We start from the raw sequence: 18139 nt of genomic DNA, 5'->3' as shown, positions 1-18139 counted from the left end.
ATTAATTGGAGACTCTAAATTGCCCATAAGCATGACTGTGAGTGCGAATGGTTGTTTGTTTCTATGTGCCCAGCGATTGGCCGGCAACCAGTTCAGGGTGTACCCCGCCTCCTGCCCGATGACAGCTGGGATAGGCTTCAGCACGCCCGCGACCCTAGTGAGGAGAAGCGGCTCAGAAAATGGATGGATGGATGCCTAGCCCAAAATCAAAGTACATATAAATACAATGAACAAAGGCTAAAAGTGAAGGACATTTGGATTTTTTTCCCTCTGGGCATGTGATGACTAGCATTCCCACTCTATCTAGTTACATGCTATTAAGTACCATGCCCATTGCAGATGGAATCGCCAACGCAAGGGGTGCCATCAGTTATTTTGATATCTTCTCTTTTTGTAGTCTGATGATCCTGCTTGAGAGAGGTGGATAAAAGTGATGCAGTCATCATGCCTAAGGTGTAACACGCAAGCTTGTGGGGGCGGTTTTGGGATCTGGGTTTGATTCAGTTGTTCAATTCAGCAGGTCAGTGGTGTTCAAGGAAAAAGGTATATTTTGCATTTTTTATACAATTTAAAAGTTCCCTGGTTAGGGTTGGGCATCGTTTGAATTTGAGCGATTCTGGTCCCGATCCCGGTTCCTTATTTGGATTCCGGTTCCAAACGATTCTTGATTCCGATTCTTTTAGGAGGCTGGGTTAAAAATGTTTGCATGGTTTAAATAAAGGGTGTCCAAATTATGAACATCCATTTTCTTAGCAGCCCGCAGCATAGACGAAAATGAACATTTGACTCTGGGTTCTTCATGACCAGTATCAATAATCAACCCTATGAACTAAAAGGCAATGTGTGTGGAACTAACCCAATTGACTTAATATTTATTCGTTATTGTTTCAGCTAAGTTAAATATAGCATTGTTAAAATCGTTATTTGAGACTGCTTTTTCACGTCAAATGGTTTATATGTGCAAGTTTTAACTTGATTTCCTGTTTTAAGCTGGTAGCCTTTTATTTTAAAGGGTATGCACCAGCTCTTAATTTGGTTTGAAGCGAAGCAAATTTATTTATATAGCGCATTTCATACACAAGGTAACCCAATGTGCTTTACATGATACAAGGCATTTACAAACAAAGAAAAAAACAGCTTATAAACATTTAAAACAAAGAGGGGGGGGGGGGGGGAAAGTACAAATAAAACAACGCACAGTGCAAGAAATATAATTTAAAAGTGGAAATACTCTAAAAAGCATGAGAAAAAAAGAAGAGTTTTTAACCTGGACTTAAAAACATTCACACTTCTGTTGACAACTTATTCCATTTGTGTGCAGCATAATAGCTAAATGCTGCTTCACCATGTTTGCTTTGGACACTGTGCTCCACTATTTGACCTGAGTCTGTCAATCTCAAAGCCCTACTGGGTTTGTATTCCATTACCATTTCTATTCAGGACCTAAACCATTTAGTGATTTATAGACCAATAGCAGAACTTTAAAATCTATTTTAAAGCTGACTGGAAGCCAGTGTAAAGACTTTAGACTTGGAGTAATATGACCTCTTTGTTCTCGTCAGAACCCGAGCTGCAGCTTTCTGAATGAGCTGCAGCTGTTTAATGCTCTTTTTGGGAGAAGACCATTACAATAGTCTAGTCTACTTGAGATAAAAGCATGGTTGACCTTCTCCTGGTCTGCTTGACATATGCAAGCCTTCACTCTTGAAATGTTCTTCAGATGGTAGAAGGCAGTTTTAGTAATTGCTTTGATATGACTGTTGAAAGTCAGGTCGGAATCTATGAGAACACCAAGGTTTCGGACATGGTCTTTGGTTTAACTCCAGGTATTTAGTAACAGCAATACTTTTTTCTTTAATGCCAAAAACAATTATCTCAGTTTTGTTGTGGTTTAATTGAAGACATTTATTTTTTATTTATTTTTTAATCTGTTTTAGATAATTGAACTAATTGTAGTCATCTGGAGACACTGTTTGATATAACTGTGTGTCATCCGCATAGCTATGATAGACAAAATTAAAGTTCTGAAGAATTTGACCCAAGGGTAACATATACAGGCTGAACAGGGAGGGGTCCAAGAACTGACCCTTGAGGGACCCCATGGGTCATTCGATGAGATTGAACACTTTCAATGGTTACAAAATAACTCCTTTCCTCCAGGTAGGATCTGAACCAGTTCAGGACTGTTCCATTTAGTCCGACTCACGTTTCCAACCTGTTTCGCAGTATATTATGAGCTACCGTATCAAAAGCCGCACTGAGGTCCAACAAGACCAGAATTGACACCTGTCCCGAGTCAGTATTCAACTTATATCATTTAGCACTTTGATAAGAGCAGATTCTGTACTGTGATGAGTTCGGAAACCTGATTGAAAGTTTTTCCTGGGTGGGTTCAGATGCAGTATAAATTGTATTATTTTGCTGATTTGTGCTGATATTTTGAAGATGAAAGTAAACGCGAGTAACCATCAATACAAAAATGCAACCAACCGTTGCCCTTGTTAGCTGTCTTAATTTTGGCATAGACGTATTTTATTGTTTCACTCACCCAAGTGACTGAGAGTTGACTTCACTAAAGGTCCGTGCAGAGTAGGCTGAGGCTCGGAGCTATATAATCTTATTCCAAGTGTCGTACTGAGGCGACTGGTCGTTCATTTAGACTAAGTTAAGACACACTTTTGTGCGCTGCCTCTGTTGGGCACAAGTACGTCTTCTGCCACCTCTTCGTTGGTTTTCGCCACTTCTTCGGGTCACCGACCCCGAAGGCATTGAAACAGTTTGAACGATTCCGGGCGAACCGAAATGTTAGTACTGGTTCCAGTTGGTTCTCGATTCTCGATTCTATCCCTGGTCCCCTAATAACATGCCTTTAACATGTTTTCGTTAAATTACCTAAAGGATCACAAATTCTAGTATATTTTACACACTCTATTTCTTGTTTTGCTGGAATTAGGAAATTTTGAGGGCCGACACAATGGTTTTACCTGCAGAAACGGAGTCCAGAGTTTGGATAAAAGCAGATGTCCATAAACAATGAAAGCATTTTAACTTGGGCAGGCAGCAATTCATGCACTGCACTGTCTGTATGTGGCACATGACCAAACACAAATACGCCCCCACCAAGTTCACAATTTCACCGCACAATCAAATGAATGCTAATACGCTAATGCTAAGATGCGTCTCCAATTAGACTCAATGCAGCTCTGCTTACCCTGTGGCTTTGACATGATAGCAAGAGCATTGGGGAATGTGGGGGTTTCTCCATGACCATGTTTCGCATAGTGTGATCTGGTGGCCAGACTAGCTTGAAAGTGGCTCTGGATTTTCATCCAGCCTAGCTGATCATGTCATGGGTGAGGAAACTGTGTGGGAATGGTTAAAAGTAAAGGTCACTAAATTAAAAAGAGACCGATATTTTTTCAGAATTAAAACAGGTCGCCAGTCCTCCAGCTTTAATGCATCATACACCTGTCAGTGGAGGGGAGGGCAGTGTCAGGCTGGGAGGACACCCGGCCAGGTGTTCCGGCACTCCGGCGTGCTTTCTGGCCCGCCATGACTTTGCCCCGCTGACTTTTATTGCACTACATACATTCACACATCCACATAAAAGAATGCGATTTCACTTTGGTAAAGTTACTTGTCGTCAAATATCTAGACAAACTATTGTTCTGCTGAGGTTTGCACCCCCATTCCTCGTGTCTTTTCTGTCCCTCTGTCTATCTCCTACAAGCCTTTTCTATCCGGTTGCATTTTCAATAAACATCAGAATAATTAACAAAAATAATAGATAAATTAAACAGACGGAGTATTTCAAACTCCACTGGCACACAGCAAAACTGTTGCCGCACAAACGGCATACAGATCCACCAGTCTGCATGCAGCTGAACAGGACAGGTTAAATAAATAAATAGATGAATAAATATTATCCCCATTGTTACATAACATGGCAGAACAGCTCCTTCACGCACATTTTCAGAAATAGGCACATTAATGAAGATGTATTGGGCTGCTTAATTTCACACTTGATGGGTACACAGTGACTCCAGAGAGCCAACTATTTGTATGCAAGCTATTAAAAAGTCAACTTTCTGTAATACGACCCTTTAATTGTGGGAACGTGCAACATCAGTTTCCTAACAGGGTCATGGTGAGCGCGAGACCATCTCTCTAGCTTGAAGTTTTTTTCCTTGTTTTTGTTTTTACAGTGTGCTCGGGTGTGGATCCCTGACGTCGAGGAGGTGTGGAAGTCAGCCGAGCTAACTAAGGACTACAAAAATGGCGACGCCTCCCTGCAGCTCATGCTTGAGGATGGAGCGGTGAGCAGCACTACTTCTTCCTGCTACCCCTCTTCAGCTCTTTTGTTCATCTTCGTGCCTCTAAGACATATCAGTCTCATTAGCATTATTAGTTTTGCTATTAGCTCACGAAGCATACATGAGGTTTACAAAGATGTCCTCTGGGAGCAATTTAAATGTGCAGCAGCAAATTTCATTCCTCAAAACCACCACCAGCATTCTTACTCTCTCTTACTCTTATCTCCAAAAAACTACTGCTGGTGATGCATGTGTGCTAATAGCCATGTCGTTCCCTCAATTGCAAGGATAGTTGAGCACCTTGGTGTCCTAATTTGAAAACAGTTTTTATGGCTATTATCTTCTTATCTTGTCTCAATTGTAATTTGTTTCGTCTTTTATAAAAGTGTTTCTGCTTTTGTTAATGTGTTTTCTGAAATGTAAAAGTGCTTCACAATTTGTTGTATTGTTTTGCACTACCAGGCCACGGTAGAAAACCCTGACATTTCTTATAATGAGGGGGAGACACAAGTTTACAAGTATGTGTGGCTAAAATCAAAATCCTAAAATCGTTTCTACAACGTTCAACCAACCTGGTACATCCAGAACAGTGGAGAACTCCCTCCATTGCGGTGTCTTTTTTACTACATCACTGTACACCACCTGTCTTGTGTCCCAGATCTTGAGACACTGGGACACCACATTAATTATTGATTTCGCCATTTTTTTTTCCACCATGTTGTTTTCATTGTCGAACCCCTGTCGTCACAGCACACTGCTGCCCGAATTGAAAATTTTTCAATTTGTGAAATTGAAAAATTTCGCAAAAATGTGCTGCCGCAGCACGGCAGCACATTTACAATGAATGGTTGGTTGATGGCGCACTGTGCTGTGCTAATAAGTGCTGTGTGGAACGGCCTTTTAAATAACTTTGTAGCATTTTTCCATCCTCTGATTGGATGGTCGGCTAGAGGAAGCCAAGTTTGACTTGCAAAACACATTTGTTGCATTATGCACAGATTAATACATTAAATAATCAGCATCTCTGGTGAGTATTATGAATTTTATTTCCACATTTGAGGTTTTGGGGATATTATTAGGTAGCAGTTGCATGCTGTTATATTTCATTTTTGTGTACTATTGTGATGTGATGTGATAGTGATGGTGTTAAGAGGTGGCTTAGGTCCCAGGTACCCAAGTCCCACTGATAATTCCTACTGTAAAAATGTTTCAAAATCCAAACAAATCGCCTTTTCAGGTTCCTCTTGGCTCAAGCGAGCACTGTAAAATAGCGGATTTTGTTTCACTTGGTTTGCTCAGTCTCTGTGCTGTAATTAGGCATTCACTGTCACTGCACACTGTATATAGCAAGGCCGAGAGACGAATGTGTTGATGTGAACTTACAAAAAGCTTTTGTCGCAACACAAAATGACATGCTTAATGAGGTCGCAGTTGAACGAGCATCAGAAGGCAGAAAATGTTTCATGGAATTTTTCCAAATGTAATGTTTGAGGTTGAAGCGTGCCTGGCGAAATGCAATTTGCAGCAGTGCCACTGTAAACAAAAACATAGCTGATCCGGGGTACTTTTGCCAAATCATGAAGTGCGCATCTCATGACATATTTCGGATAAGATACACTGGCCTGCGTCAAATGCATTAGGAATAGATTCAGTGGTTCAGTGTGACGTCTTATTGACGGCGGCTACCCACACATCCAGTCAGACATGTTGACTTAGCCCCTAGCTTTTCCTTCCTTACTCCATTTGCTGCAGTGTTTGAGGAACACTTTATTGAAAATGTTTCTCCCATTGAAGACACGGGTGAGTATATGAGATGGATCCTCTTATAGATCAGCGTCGAATGAAGTTGTAGGGAATATAGACAATATAAACAGGGAATATAAACAAAGGGAATATAGAGGAGCGCAAATAGGTAAGGTAGTGCGCTTAGTCTGTGTGTGTATCAAAGAAGCCTTAAACTCACCTAAAGCCTCTTGTATAACCCTTGTTTGTTATTTTCATTAGTTTGTCAACAAAGTTAAGCGATAAAAAAATATTAAATTACTGTGATGGTTTTATTTTTATCCTGTTCAAATGTTTTTATGTTTTAACAGTAGTGTCTTTATATGCTATATGCAGCTATATAATAGGTTTTGGTTGTTGTTGCCTCACCAGTCATGACAATGCAGTTCGCTTTAAAATTCTGTAATAATTTATTTTTCCACCTTTTCAAAAGTCTAGTCGCTCTAAATTATTCATCCTTCACTGTGTGTTACGTATATTTGCAACAGTTGGAGTGAACCAACAAATAGCTTAGTCAACACGATGCTATAAGTGGTGATTTGTTATTCGTACATTTTACAATGGTGGTGGAATAATTTTGATAACAGTAAATGAAGCAGGAATCTTAAAGGAGACGTTTGTTTTCAGTTCTCAGGTTTCTGAATAAAAGGTCTCTGGCATTCTTCTGTCAAAATACACGATAAATAATTTAAATTTACATTTTTAAGCTCTTAACTCCAATTTAAACTACGCATATTTGATGGGTTGGTTCTATCTCACTTCTCATGTGCCCCTTGTTCAACGAGGCCAATGAGGACTGGAGAGAGCTAGGGACTCGGAGTTTAGCTACTTTTTCTAATACGACCCAGAGTCGACCAATGAACACAAAATACGCCCAGGCCCAACATTGACAACTTTGCCGAACATTTGAGTATGTGCCGCTGACCAGAAGGTCATTGCAGCTCTGCTTACCTTTTGCCTTTGACCTGATAATGCTTCAGTGTAATACGACCGTCATTTTAAAATAAAGGATGTTTACCGAGCACATCTGCCTCTCAGTTCTGAGGACTCCGGTTCAAATCCGGCCTCGCCTGTGTGGAGTTTGCATGTTCTCCCCGTGCCTGCGTGGGTTTTCTCCGGGAATTCCGGTTTCCTCCCACATCCCCAAAACATGCATGGTAGTTTAATTGACAATTTCAAATTGCCCATAGGTGTGAATGTGAGTGCAAATGGTTGTTTGTTTATATGTGCCCTGCGATTGGCTGGCGACCAGTTCAGGTTGTACCCCCGCCTCTCGTCCAAAGACAGCTGTGATAGGCTCCAGCACGCCTGCGACCCTCGTGAGGATAAGCGGCATGGAAATTTGATGCATCGATGGATGGCTGGATCTTTACCCAGCCTAGCTGCCAAGTCATGGGAGGAGAAAATTAGCCATGCTGTTGTTGCAAAACAACAGGGCAGAAGTTCAGAACGGCTCGCTCAGAGATACATTTTCAGAAATGGGCAGAAAACTAAACTAAACTAACTATCCATCCATCCATTTTCTTTACTGCTTATCTTCACTACGGTCGTGGGCTGCTGGAGCCTATCCCAGCTAATTTCAGGCGGGAGGCGGGGTACACCCTGAAGTGGTCGCCAGCCAATCGCAGGGCACACAGAAACAAACAACCATCCGTGCTCACATTCACACCTACGGGCAATATAGAGTCCTCAATCAACCTACATTGCATGTGTTTTGGGATGTGGGAAGAAACCTGACTGCCCGGAGAATACCCACCCAGGCATGGGGAGAACATGCAAACTCCACACAGGCGGGGATGGGATTCGAACCCCGGTCCCCAGAACTGTGAGGCAGATGTGCTAACCATTCGTTCCACCGTGCTGGCCTGAACTAATATATCTAGTTGGTTGTGGAGTTTCACACTTGGCTAGGGAGGAATTCCAAAGACACAACTGTTTGTATAAAAGCAGTTAAAAAGTAAATTTTCCATAATATGGCCCCTTTAATAATGTTGCATGCCTTCTAGTACATACTACACTGGAGCTAAGTGGAAACAGTCCATTCCAATGTGTCTTTTAGTGCATTGTCTTGAATGGCACATCACTTTATTTCCCACCCTCAGAACCTCGAGCACAAGCTGGACCCCAAGACCAAGAATCTGCCCTACCTGCGAAACCCTGACATCCTGGTGGGCGAGAATGACCTCACGGCACTCAGCTACCTCCATGAGCCGGCGGTGCTGCACAACCTTAAAGTCCGCTTCATCGACTCCAAGCTCATATATACTTATTGCGGTAAGAAGGCACTGTGCGTTTTGTGTTTGCAGTGCGAAACATGATAAATTGTGTGTAAATTATAGTATTGTAATGGTACATAACTTGTCTACTTGATACCGTCCGCTATATGCGGAACATCACGTGACCACCGCAGAAAACTGGATAGCTGACTTCCCGTCTAAGCTACACTAACAGGCATGATGAAGCCACGCTAACAAGCATGACTATGGTTTGATTACATGATTGTTTGGAGCTGAACTTGCGAAAATTAGTTTTCCTCATGGCTGGTGTCTTCGGACAAAAGTAAATACATGTATATCATTATTTATACAAATATGATGCATGCAAACACCAACGAAGCCTAAACATTGACTATTGTCATTATTGGTGGCCCTCTGGTGACTAATTTTGTTTAAAAAAAAAAAAAAGAAGACATTTAAAGTTCCCACGGGTGCAATGTCACAGACCCCTTCGTCAATCACCCGAGACAGGAGTGCTCTTACTCGTTTTGGCGAATGCGGCAGTAGGTTGCGCATACAGTATATCGGCTTAAGCGCCTCAGCGCAGACACCTCCTTTCCACTCAGGGAAAAATAATATAATTACCTCAGTTCATACACACTAGTCACATACCCAACTAAAACAGCAGCACATACCATAATCAGTATCTCAGATTAAAGGGAGGAGTCTTAACTGCCTGTTCCCAGTAGAGTATTAAAACAAGATCTCACAACTTCCTGTAGTTTCACTTGCAACAGTAATATTATTAGTAATATACAGGATGTTACAGTACAGTCTGCAGTTGAGTACATAATCGCCCCCGGTCAACATATGAGGGAATGCGGTCTCATAAACATTTGGAGAATGCTTAGTGGGATATAGTTTGGTAGTCAACAACTATGCCTTTCATATCCTGGTGAAGAGACAGTTCATTTCTATTCTCGTCTTCCTTGTTTGTGTTAGTACATTTTGAATGTAAAAAATCGCAGACTATCAGGCTCATTTAATCATGGCAGCCAAAATCGCGATCACGATTAAAATTGGATGAATTGTGCAACACTATTGTGGATATAAAAAGTCTACACACCCCTGTTCAAATGCCAGTTTTTTGTGACATAAAAGAACGAGACCAAGAGAAATCATTTCAAAACATTCCCTCCATTAATGTGACCTTTAACCTGTACAGCCTTGGAAATTATTTTGTAGCCTTTTCTTGATTTGATAGAGTGGAACAATGTGATCTCACTGATACTGATGAATCTCTCTGTGGATGGCTTGTGCTGTAAGATGTTAGGTGGAACTCCAAAAATGTCAGGAAAAGCCCACTAAAACAGCAAAGCCTTATTTGGGGTTCATAAGAGGCACTTGAAATGGTGGCAGGTCTGTGCATAATGGTGGAAAAAGTTTTGAAAGGATTTAGCTCGGTCTCATTTTTGAATCTTAAAAACCTGGTTATATCCACTGTATTTGGGGAAAATATATTTTAGCATGTCCCTGACTAAAACAGCCAGATTTCATTCAAGCATAGTGGTACCTTGACTGAGTGCCTCTACTTTATTATGAGCTGTTGATTTTTGCTTTGTGTTGCAAGCCAAATTGTGGGCATGGAGAGCGGTCTGCAGTGCACACAAATCCCACAAGATGTTGCCCAAGCACTGCTTTTGTCTGAATTAAACGCCTCACCTGACTTCAACATAATTCTTGGCACCAAGATACTACAAAATGGCAGCAAAGAACTACTTTTGAAGCTTCTTAGGTCCTTGGCACCACGATGCCAAAAGATGGGGCCAAAGTAGTACTTTTATTGCTTTGGCCTGAGGGCAAAAACCAGCCAGGAGGTGAATTTTTCAGGGAATAACAAGAGGATAAGTTCCAAAATAAAATTCGCTAATGTATGTAATGAATGAACTGTATTTCCAAAATTCCCATCTTTAATCCCCATGGACATTCAACTAAAGTTGTCCATCCGTATGCAACCCTAATCATATGTTCCATGTGTGTTCCAGGGATTGTTTTGGTGGCCATCAACCCGTACGAGACGCTGCCCATCTACGGGACAGACATTATCAATGCGTACAGCGGTCAGAACATGGGAGACATGGACCCACACATCTTCGCTGTGGCAGAGGAGGCTTACAAACAGATGGCTAGGTTTGTATGTGTGTGATCCTTACTGATTGTAGCTTCTTTGTTGCTCTTTGGTATTTGTAGATCAAGTACAGGCCTGAAAGTAGCCATGGTGGTCTCACTCTAGCTCTTTAAATCACTCATCATATGGAGTTGGTCCCTGATCTAAACTGGGTGTTACCTCCTCACATTACTGCCAGCTGGTGCCAATATCACTTATCGTGTATGCAGTAGAGCTGAACACAATCCATTCCAAGCTGCAGTTTTTTTGTCCATACAGCCATCCATTCCATCCATCCATCCATTTTCTACCGCTTATCCGAGGTCGGGTCGCGGGGGCAGTAGCTTTAGCAGGGACCCCAGACTTCCCTCTCCCCAGCCACTTCATCCCGCTCTTCCGGGGGGATCCAGAGGCGTTCACAGGCCAGCCGAGAGATGTAGGCTCTCCAGCGTGTCCTGGGTCGTCCCCTGGGTCTCCTCCCGGTGGGACGTGCCCAGAACACCTCACCAGGGAGGTGTCCGGGAGGTATCGGAATCAGATGCCCCGGCCACCTCATCTGGCTCCTCTCAGTGTAGAGGAGCAGCGGCTCTACTCTGAGCTTCTCACCCTATCTCTAAGGGAGAGCCCGGACACCCTGCGGAGGAAACTCATTTCGGGCGCTTGTATCCGGAATCTTGTTCTTTCGGTCATGACCCAAAGCTTGTGACCACAGGTGAGGGTAAGAACGTTGATCGACCGGTAAATTGAGAGCTTTGCTTTTTGGCTTAGCTCCTTCTTTACCACAACGGACCGATACAAAGTCTGCATCACTGCAGATGCTGCACCGATCCGTTGAGTCGAGCTCTCGTTCCATTCTTCCCTCACTCGTGAACAAGACCCCAAGATACTTGAACTCCTCCACTTGGGGTAGGATCTCATCCTCGACCTGGAGAGGGAATGCCACCCTTTTCCGACTGAGGACCATGGTCTGAGATTTGGAGGTGCTGATTCTCATCCCAGCCGCTTCACACTGCTGCGAACCGCTCCAGTGAGAGTTGGAGATCACGGCTTGATGAAGCCAACAGAACCACATCATCTGCAAAAAGGAGAGATGTAATTCTGAGGCCACCAAATCAGACCCCCTCTTCGCCTCGGCTGCGCCTTGAATTTCTCTCCATAAAAGTTATGAACAGAATCAGTGACAAAGGGCAGCCTTGGCGGAGTCCAACCCTCACCGGAAACGAGTCCGACTTACTGCCGGCTATGCGGACCAAACTCTTACACCGGTAATACAGGGACCGAACAGCCCGTATCAGGGAGTTCGGTACCCCATACACCCGAAGCATCCCCCACAGGACCCCCCGAGGGACACGGTCGAACGCCTTCTCCAAGTCCACAAAACACATGGAGACTGGTTGGGCGAACTCCATTGCACCCTCGAGGACCCTGCCAAGGGTGTAGAGCTGGTCCACTGACGAAAACCACACTGCTCCTCCTGAATCTGAGATTCAACTTCCCGACGGACCCTCCTCTCCAGCACCCCTGAATAGACCTTACAAGGGAGGCTGAGGAGTGTGATTCCCCCTGTAGTTGGAACATACCCTCCGGTCCCCTTTCTTAAAAAGGGGGTCTACCACCCCAGATTGCCAATCCAGAGGCACTGTCCCCGATGTCCACGTGATGTTGCAGAGGCAGTGTCAACCAACATCCAGAGCCTTTAGGAACTCCGGGCGAATCTCATCCACCCCGGGGCCTTGCCACCGAGGAGCTTTTTAACCACCTCGGTGACCTCAATACCAGAGATAGGAGACCGCGCCTCAGAGACCCCAGACTCTGCTTCCTCGTGGGAAGGCGTGTTGGTGGCATTGAGGAGGTCTTCAAAGTATTAACGTCCCGTGTTGTGGTCAGCAGCGCCCCATCCCCACTATACACAGTGTTGAAGGTGCACTGCTTCCCCCTCCAGAGACGCCGGATGGTGGACCAGTTTTTACTTCACCGACCGGCAAAGCTGCATTCCGCATGGCCAGCCGGTACCCATCAGCTGCCTCAGGAGTCCCACAGGCCAAAAAAGCCCGATAGAACTCCTTCTTCAGTTGACGGCATCCCTCACCGTTGGTGTCCAGCAACGGGTTTGGGGAATGCCGCCACGACGACCACCTTACGGCCACAGATTGTTTGGTGCATAGGCACAAACAACAGTCAGGACCCGTCCCCCCACCTCGAATGCGGAGGCAGCCTACACTCTCGTCCACCGGGGTGAACCCCAATGTACAGGCACCAAGCCGGGGGGCAATATTCTATATCCACACCTGCTCGGCGCCTCTCACCGTGGGTAACTCCAGAGTGGAAGAGAGTCCAACCGCTCTCAAGAGGACTGGTACCAGAGCCAAAACTGTGTGTGGAGGTGAGCCCGAATATATCTAGTCGGAACTTCTCGACCTCGCACACCAGCTCGGGCTCCTTCCCTACCAGAGGGGTGACATTCCACGTCCCTAGAGCCAGCTTCTGTAGCCGGGGATCAGATCACCAAGGTCCCTGCCTTCGGCCACCGCCCAGCTCGCACTTGCACCCGACCCCTATGGCCCCTCCCACAGGTGGTGAGCCCATGGGAAGGGGGACCCACGTTACCCTTTCGGACTGTGCCCAGCCGGGCTCCATGGGTGCAGGCCCGGCCACCAGGCACTCGCCTTCGAGCCCCACCTCTAGGCCCTGCTCCAGAGGGGGTCCCGGTGACCCGCGTCAGGGCAAGGTAAAACGTCTTCCTGAATTTTTCATCTTCATAGAGGTTTTTGGAGCTGTGCTTTGTCTGGTCCTTCGCCTAGGAGCCGTTTGCCATGGGTGACCCTGCCAGGGGCATAAAGCCCCAGACAACTTAGCTCCTAGGATCATTGGGACACACAAACCCCTCCACCACGATAAGGTGGCAGCTCAAGGAGGGGCAGCTTTGCTTCTTTTTCAGTTTTTTTGTATTTTAATCATTTTTTTTGCTCTGTAAATAACGAAAGCATAAAAAATATGAATTGTATCCACAGTGCTAACTTTGAGGACAAAGTGATGACAAACATGCAGAGTGAGGTATATGGACCGCCTCATGTAATAATATTAATAATCATAACTTCATTTGTAGAGCACCTTTTGAAAGAAAGTTTCAGGGTGCTTAACAATAAAAAAGTAAATACAAACATGGCAAAATACAAGAAAATGTGTGTGTATAAATATTATATGATAAAATAGAATAAAACCAATGCAATCGAGAATGAGTTTTAAGAAGAGACAAGAAACATTCCATTCGTATTCTTTTATTAATGATGTAGACTTGTCTGTATTGTATTGCGCTATGATGACAGAGACGTCAATCAAATGTTTTTGTGGAACTTCAGAGACTAATTTCAAATTAAATGACCGATCGGGGGTTCATATTTTGATGTTCCAGTATAAATAGACCAGACCTCCAACAACAACTCTCTCGACAGACCATATTGCTTGTGTGACATTTCCAAATAACAGTGCAACAAGTGTGTTGTGCAGCCCTCCAGCAGCATTTTAGGTTAGGCAAGGAAACATTCCTGCACCCAGAGGGCAGTCAGAAAGAGTGTTCATGAAAGAGGGGGCATTCTAAGGAATATCCTGTCTTCTCAGAGGAGGAAGGGAGGGAGGGAGGGAGGGTTCAATGGGTAGCATTAGATGAAAAACGGCAAGCGTCTCAGAGGTGGCCCAGTTTCGTCTATAATGACATCCCTTATATCAAAGTACAAAAAAGGGTCCTAGATGATAACTGCAGTAGACACTTTAATCCATGTGACAAACAACCAATACGAGATACAGTATAACCAATCAGCAGCTGCATCTTTTAAATATTTGAAGAATTTACAATGACTCTGGCGAGAGGCGGGGTACACCCTGAACTGGTCGCCAGCCAATCGCAGCTGACCAGGACACTCTTGTTATTTTTTTTTATTAGATGTCATTGTTCCTATTTAATCTTTATATTTTCATATTAAGCACAAAAGCAATAACGAATGATTATTCTCGTTAATAACTTGCAGCTAAATACCAGGTTCCTACAATACTTTTGGTGGTATTTTACCTTTTATAGTACTCCTACAATCTTATACAAATTCCGAATGGGCTATGGACCTAATGCTCTCACCAAATATGCAAATAGACGTTAAGTACCGAGACGTTTTACCATCTGAACAGTTTCCATTCAACAATTGAATGATTAAAACTTACTTGTATGCTTCAAGAGACAAGAAGCTTTCGTTAAATCTTTTTGTAAGCCTATATTAAAAATTGACGATCAAATACATTGCCTCAGGTCAGGTGGGTGGATTTGGGAGCCTTTTGTCCGTAACTCTGTCTTGATTGAAAAACACTCCTATACTAAATTAAAAACAACAATAATAATAACAAGACTGTAAGCTGTAGGAAAGTCATATTAGGTACGGGTGGTACAAGGGAATTAACAGTTGCATAAATGTAACAGCATGTTTCTGCAAGGATGTTCTTGTCATGGGACTCTAAAGTGTGGTGTTATTTTGTTTTACAAAGTCACAGTTTACCATGAAGTTAAAATAAATAAATAAATAAAAAAACCGGGTGGCACGGTGGCCGACTGGTTAGAGCGTCAGCCTCACAGTTCTGAGGACCCAGGTTCAATCCCCGGTCCCGCCTGTGTGGAGTTTGCATGTTCTCCCCGTGCCTGCGTGGGTTTTCTCCGGGCACTCCGGTTTCCTCCCACATCCCAAAAACATGCATTAATTGGAGACTCTAAATTGCCCGTAGGTATGACTGTGAGTGAGAATGGTTGTTTGTTTGTATGTGCCCTGCGATTGGCTGGCAACCAGTTCAGGGTGTACCCCGCCTCCTGCCCGATGACAGCTGGAATAGGCTCCAGCACGCCCGCGACCCTGGTGAGGAGAAGCGGCTCAGAAAATGGATGGATGGATAAAAAAACGCATTTTCTCTCAGCTGAGTAAGTGTGAGTGGGGGAGAAATGTGCTGCACTGGTTTGTGATACTCACTCTCTCGCTCCCTCTCACTTGACCTTAAAGGCACCATGCGCACAGCAAAGCACTTTAAGTTAAATCTGGTATTAATGATCATTAAAATGTTAAAACACTTTTTGAAATGCTTGCACAGTTTACTGGTAAAGGTTTTATCTGTAAAAATACATTGAGTAAAATGTTGTTGTTTTTTTTTGCAGGGATGAGAGGAATCAGTCCATCATCGTGAGTGGTGAGTCTGGAGCAGGAAAGACGGTATCAGCAAAATACACCATGAGATACTTTGCCACGGTCAGCGGCTCGGCCAGTGAGGCCAACGTCGAGGAGAAGGTGTTGGCTTCCAACCCCATCATGGAGGTGACGCTCTTATTTCCTCGCCTTTCTCATGCTCCGCTTACTTTTTTTTCTGCCCCATTCGCTCCCTGCTTCTGTCCACCCTGCTCTGACCAATCAGAGGAGCTTACGGAATGAATAGAAAGCTTTCTTCGTCACAGTGATGTCACCACAACCTCTATAACTACTTCAACCATTTTTCATTATATAGAACCTATATGTGTGTATGTACGCAAGAGGGCCACTGGATGTTTGTGTGAGGTATTTAAATTAATTTGGCTGATGCGGGCAGATTAAATGTGCAGTGAAAGACAGTATGTTGGCCTTCACTCAGCAACAACATACACTGCAATACGACGTCTATAGGGTAAAGCACAACTGACCTGGGATTTATTTACAGTCATATGGAATTGAATCAAGCCGTTGCTATCATAAAATCTTTATTATATATACGGGTAATTTTGTAATTAACGCCGACATTATGCTCCCCCCCACGAACCCCGCAGTTTTTCTGCGTGAAGAAAATTTTATTATTTTGCCTTTACTGTACTTTTCCAATCTTCCAGATTTCCAATTTATGTTAAAATAAAAAACAATTCTCTGCAGGGGCCCGGGGGATCCCCCCATACCTCCCTACAATGTTTTGTTTAGTTTTTTGGTCACCTTTTTCATGCCTTTGGTGTTTGCATGTCTGCATATAAATTTTACCCCCAAAACTGTCTGAATTCCATGTCACAAAATGATGAAAATAATATTTGTCCCCCACCAGTCTATTGGCAATGCCAAGACAACTCGGAACGACAACAGCAGTCGATTTGGGAAGTACATAGAGATTGGCTTTGACAACCGCTACCGAATCATCGGCGCCAACATGAGGACATATCTGCTGGAAAAGTCCAGAGTGGTGTTCCAGGTGAGTGTACTAACCTTCAGGTTTGCTATGTTTTGCTTTTTTGTGCTTCCTTGTGTGAAAAAATGGTAAATAAACCCAAAATAATTACATTACTTTGGAAATAAAACTGCAATTATATATTATATATATAATATATTTAAAAAAAAAAAAATAATCCATCCATTTTCTGTACCGCTGATCCTCACTAGGGTCACGGGCGTGCTGGAGCCTATCCCAGCTATCTTCGTACACCCTGAAGTCAGATCCATGTTACATTGGGGGGGAAAAACTCGGAATTGACCTGCATTGTGAACAAAGCCTATGAGACACATGGTTTTAATGCTGTGGTAGAAAGGAAAACTATGGTGTTGCATTTTATTTCAATTTTCTGCAATACTGAAAAAGTACAAATAAGACTTGACTTTTATACAGTGGAATTAATTTAGTTTCCCCTTCTCTGCCCTGCCGGTCCTCCAGTTTTAATACATTCATACACCCATCTGTGCGGGGAGGGCTGTGTCGGACTGGGGAGGACACTCGTTCAGGTGTGCTCTGTGGCCCGCCATGCCGTTTTTCCACAGATTTTTAATGCACCACATACATTCGCCCATCCTTTGGGGAGCTGGTTGGCCTGGGTGGGGGAAACGGTTATGGGTCATCATTGACCCATAACCGTTCAGCCCCACCAGTCTTCCCAATTTTAATGCACAACACCCCACCATACGCGATCACAGTACAGGGATAGTGGTTGCCAGTCGGGGACCTGGTAACCATAGTAATGTGGTGGGTATTCACGTTTCTCTTGGCTTGACTCCTGGGGCCTCGCCTTCCTCTCCCCTCCCTTTGCGCCCTCGCCCATCCTTGCTACGTCGGGTGCTTAACATGGGCTCGCTTTTACCGGGCTCTGACTGTTTTCGGGTGGCGGCTGGCTCCTGCTTTGGGCTCCATGCTCTCTGGGAGTGGTGAAGGGGGGATTGGGCGTGAGGGGCGGTGGTCCAGTGCCCGTACCCCTCCCTTGGGGACTGGTCGGGGCGCTTCGGTTGGGCTGGGGAACGCCCTGGGGAATGGGTGGCGTCCCCCTGGTTGGGTCTCCCGCTGGACGGGCTCGCTGGCTTCCCCCCCCTTCCTCAATGTGCCGGCCCAGCAACTCCGTACACTAGTTGACTAACATGCATGTGATATGGTGTTCATTCACTAATAAGTTCGATAGAAACTCTATAGGCTTTAATTGCTCGTGCTGGGACCACAAATAACAATACAGGTTGTATTAACATATCAACTCACAGGTTGTGAAAGGTCTTTAGTCACTAAAAAGAATCCCACCGCACCACTCATTGGTAGCTCTGCCTTGCTCATTTCCCACATCCTGTCCTTTTCTGTCCTCGTTCATCATAAATTGCCCGTAGGCGTGACTGTGAGTGCGAATGGTTGTTTGTTTCTATGTGCCCTGC

At 44.2% G+C, this 18139-nt stretch overlaps 1 protein-coding gene across 1 annotated transcript in view; it reads left to right on the top strand.

Moving 5' to 3' along the window:
* Positions 1 to 18139, top strand: part of myo5aa (myosin VAa) — a 76118-nt gene that overhangs the window by 14427 nt on the left and 43552 nt on the right. The window contains 5 exon segments of the mRNA XM_061668384.1: positions 4206 to 4316; positions 8198 to 8369; positions 10357 to 10501; positions 15664 to 15820; positions 16566 to 16709. Of these exon segments, the coding sequence (XP_061524368.1) occupies positions 4206 to 4316; positions 8198 to 8369; positions 10357 to 10501; positions 15664 to 15820; positions 16566 to 16709 (729 nt within the window).

This window comes from Phycodurus eques, chromosome 2 (genome assembly GCF_024500275.1).
Source record: "Phycodurus eques isolate BA_2022a chromosome 2, UOR_Pequ_1.1, whole genome shotgun sequence".
NCBI lineage: Eukaryota > Metazoa > Chordata > Actinopteri > Syngnathiformes > Syngnathidae > Phycodurus > Phycodurus eques.
Note: the sequence above shows the minus strand (reverse complement) of the source record. Positions and strands in the feature narration are given on the sequence as shown.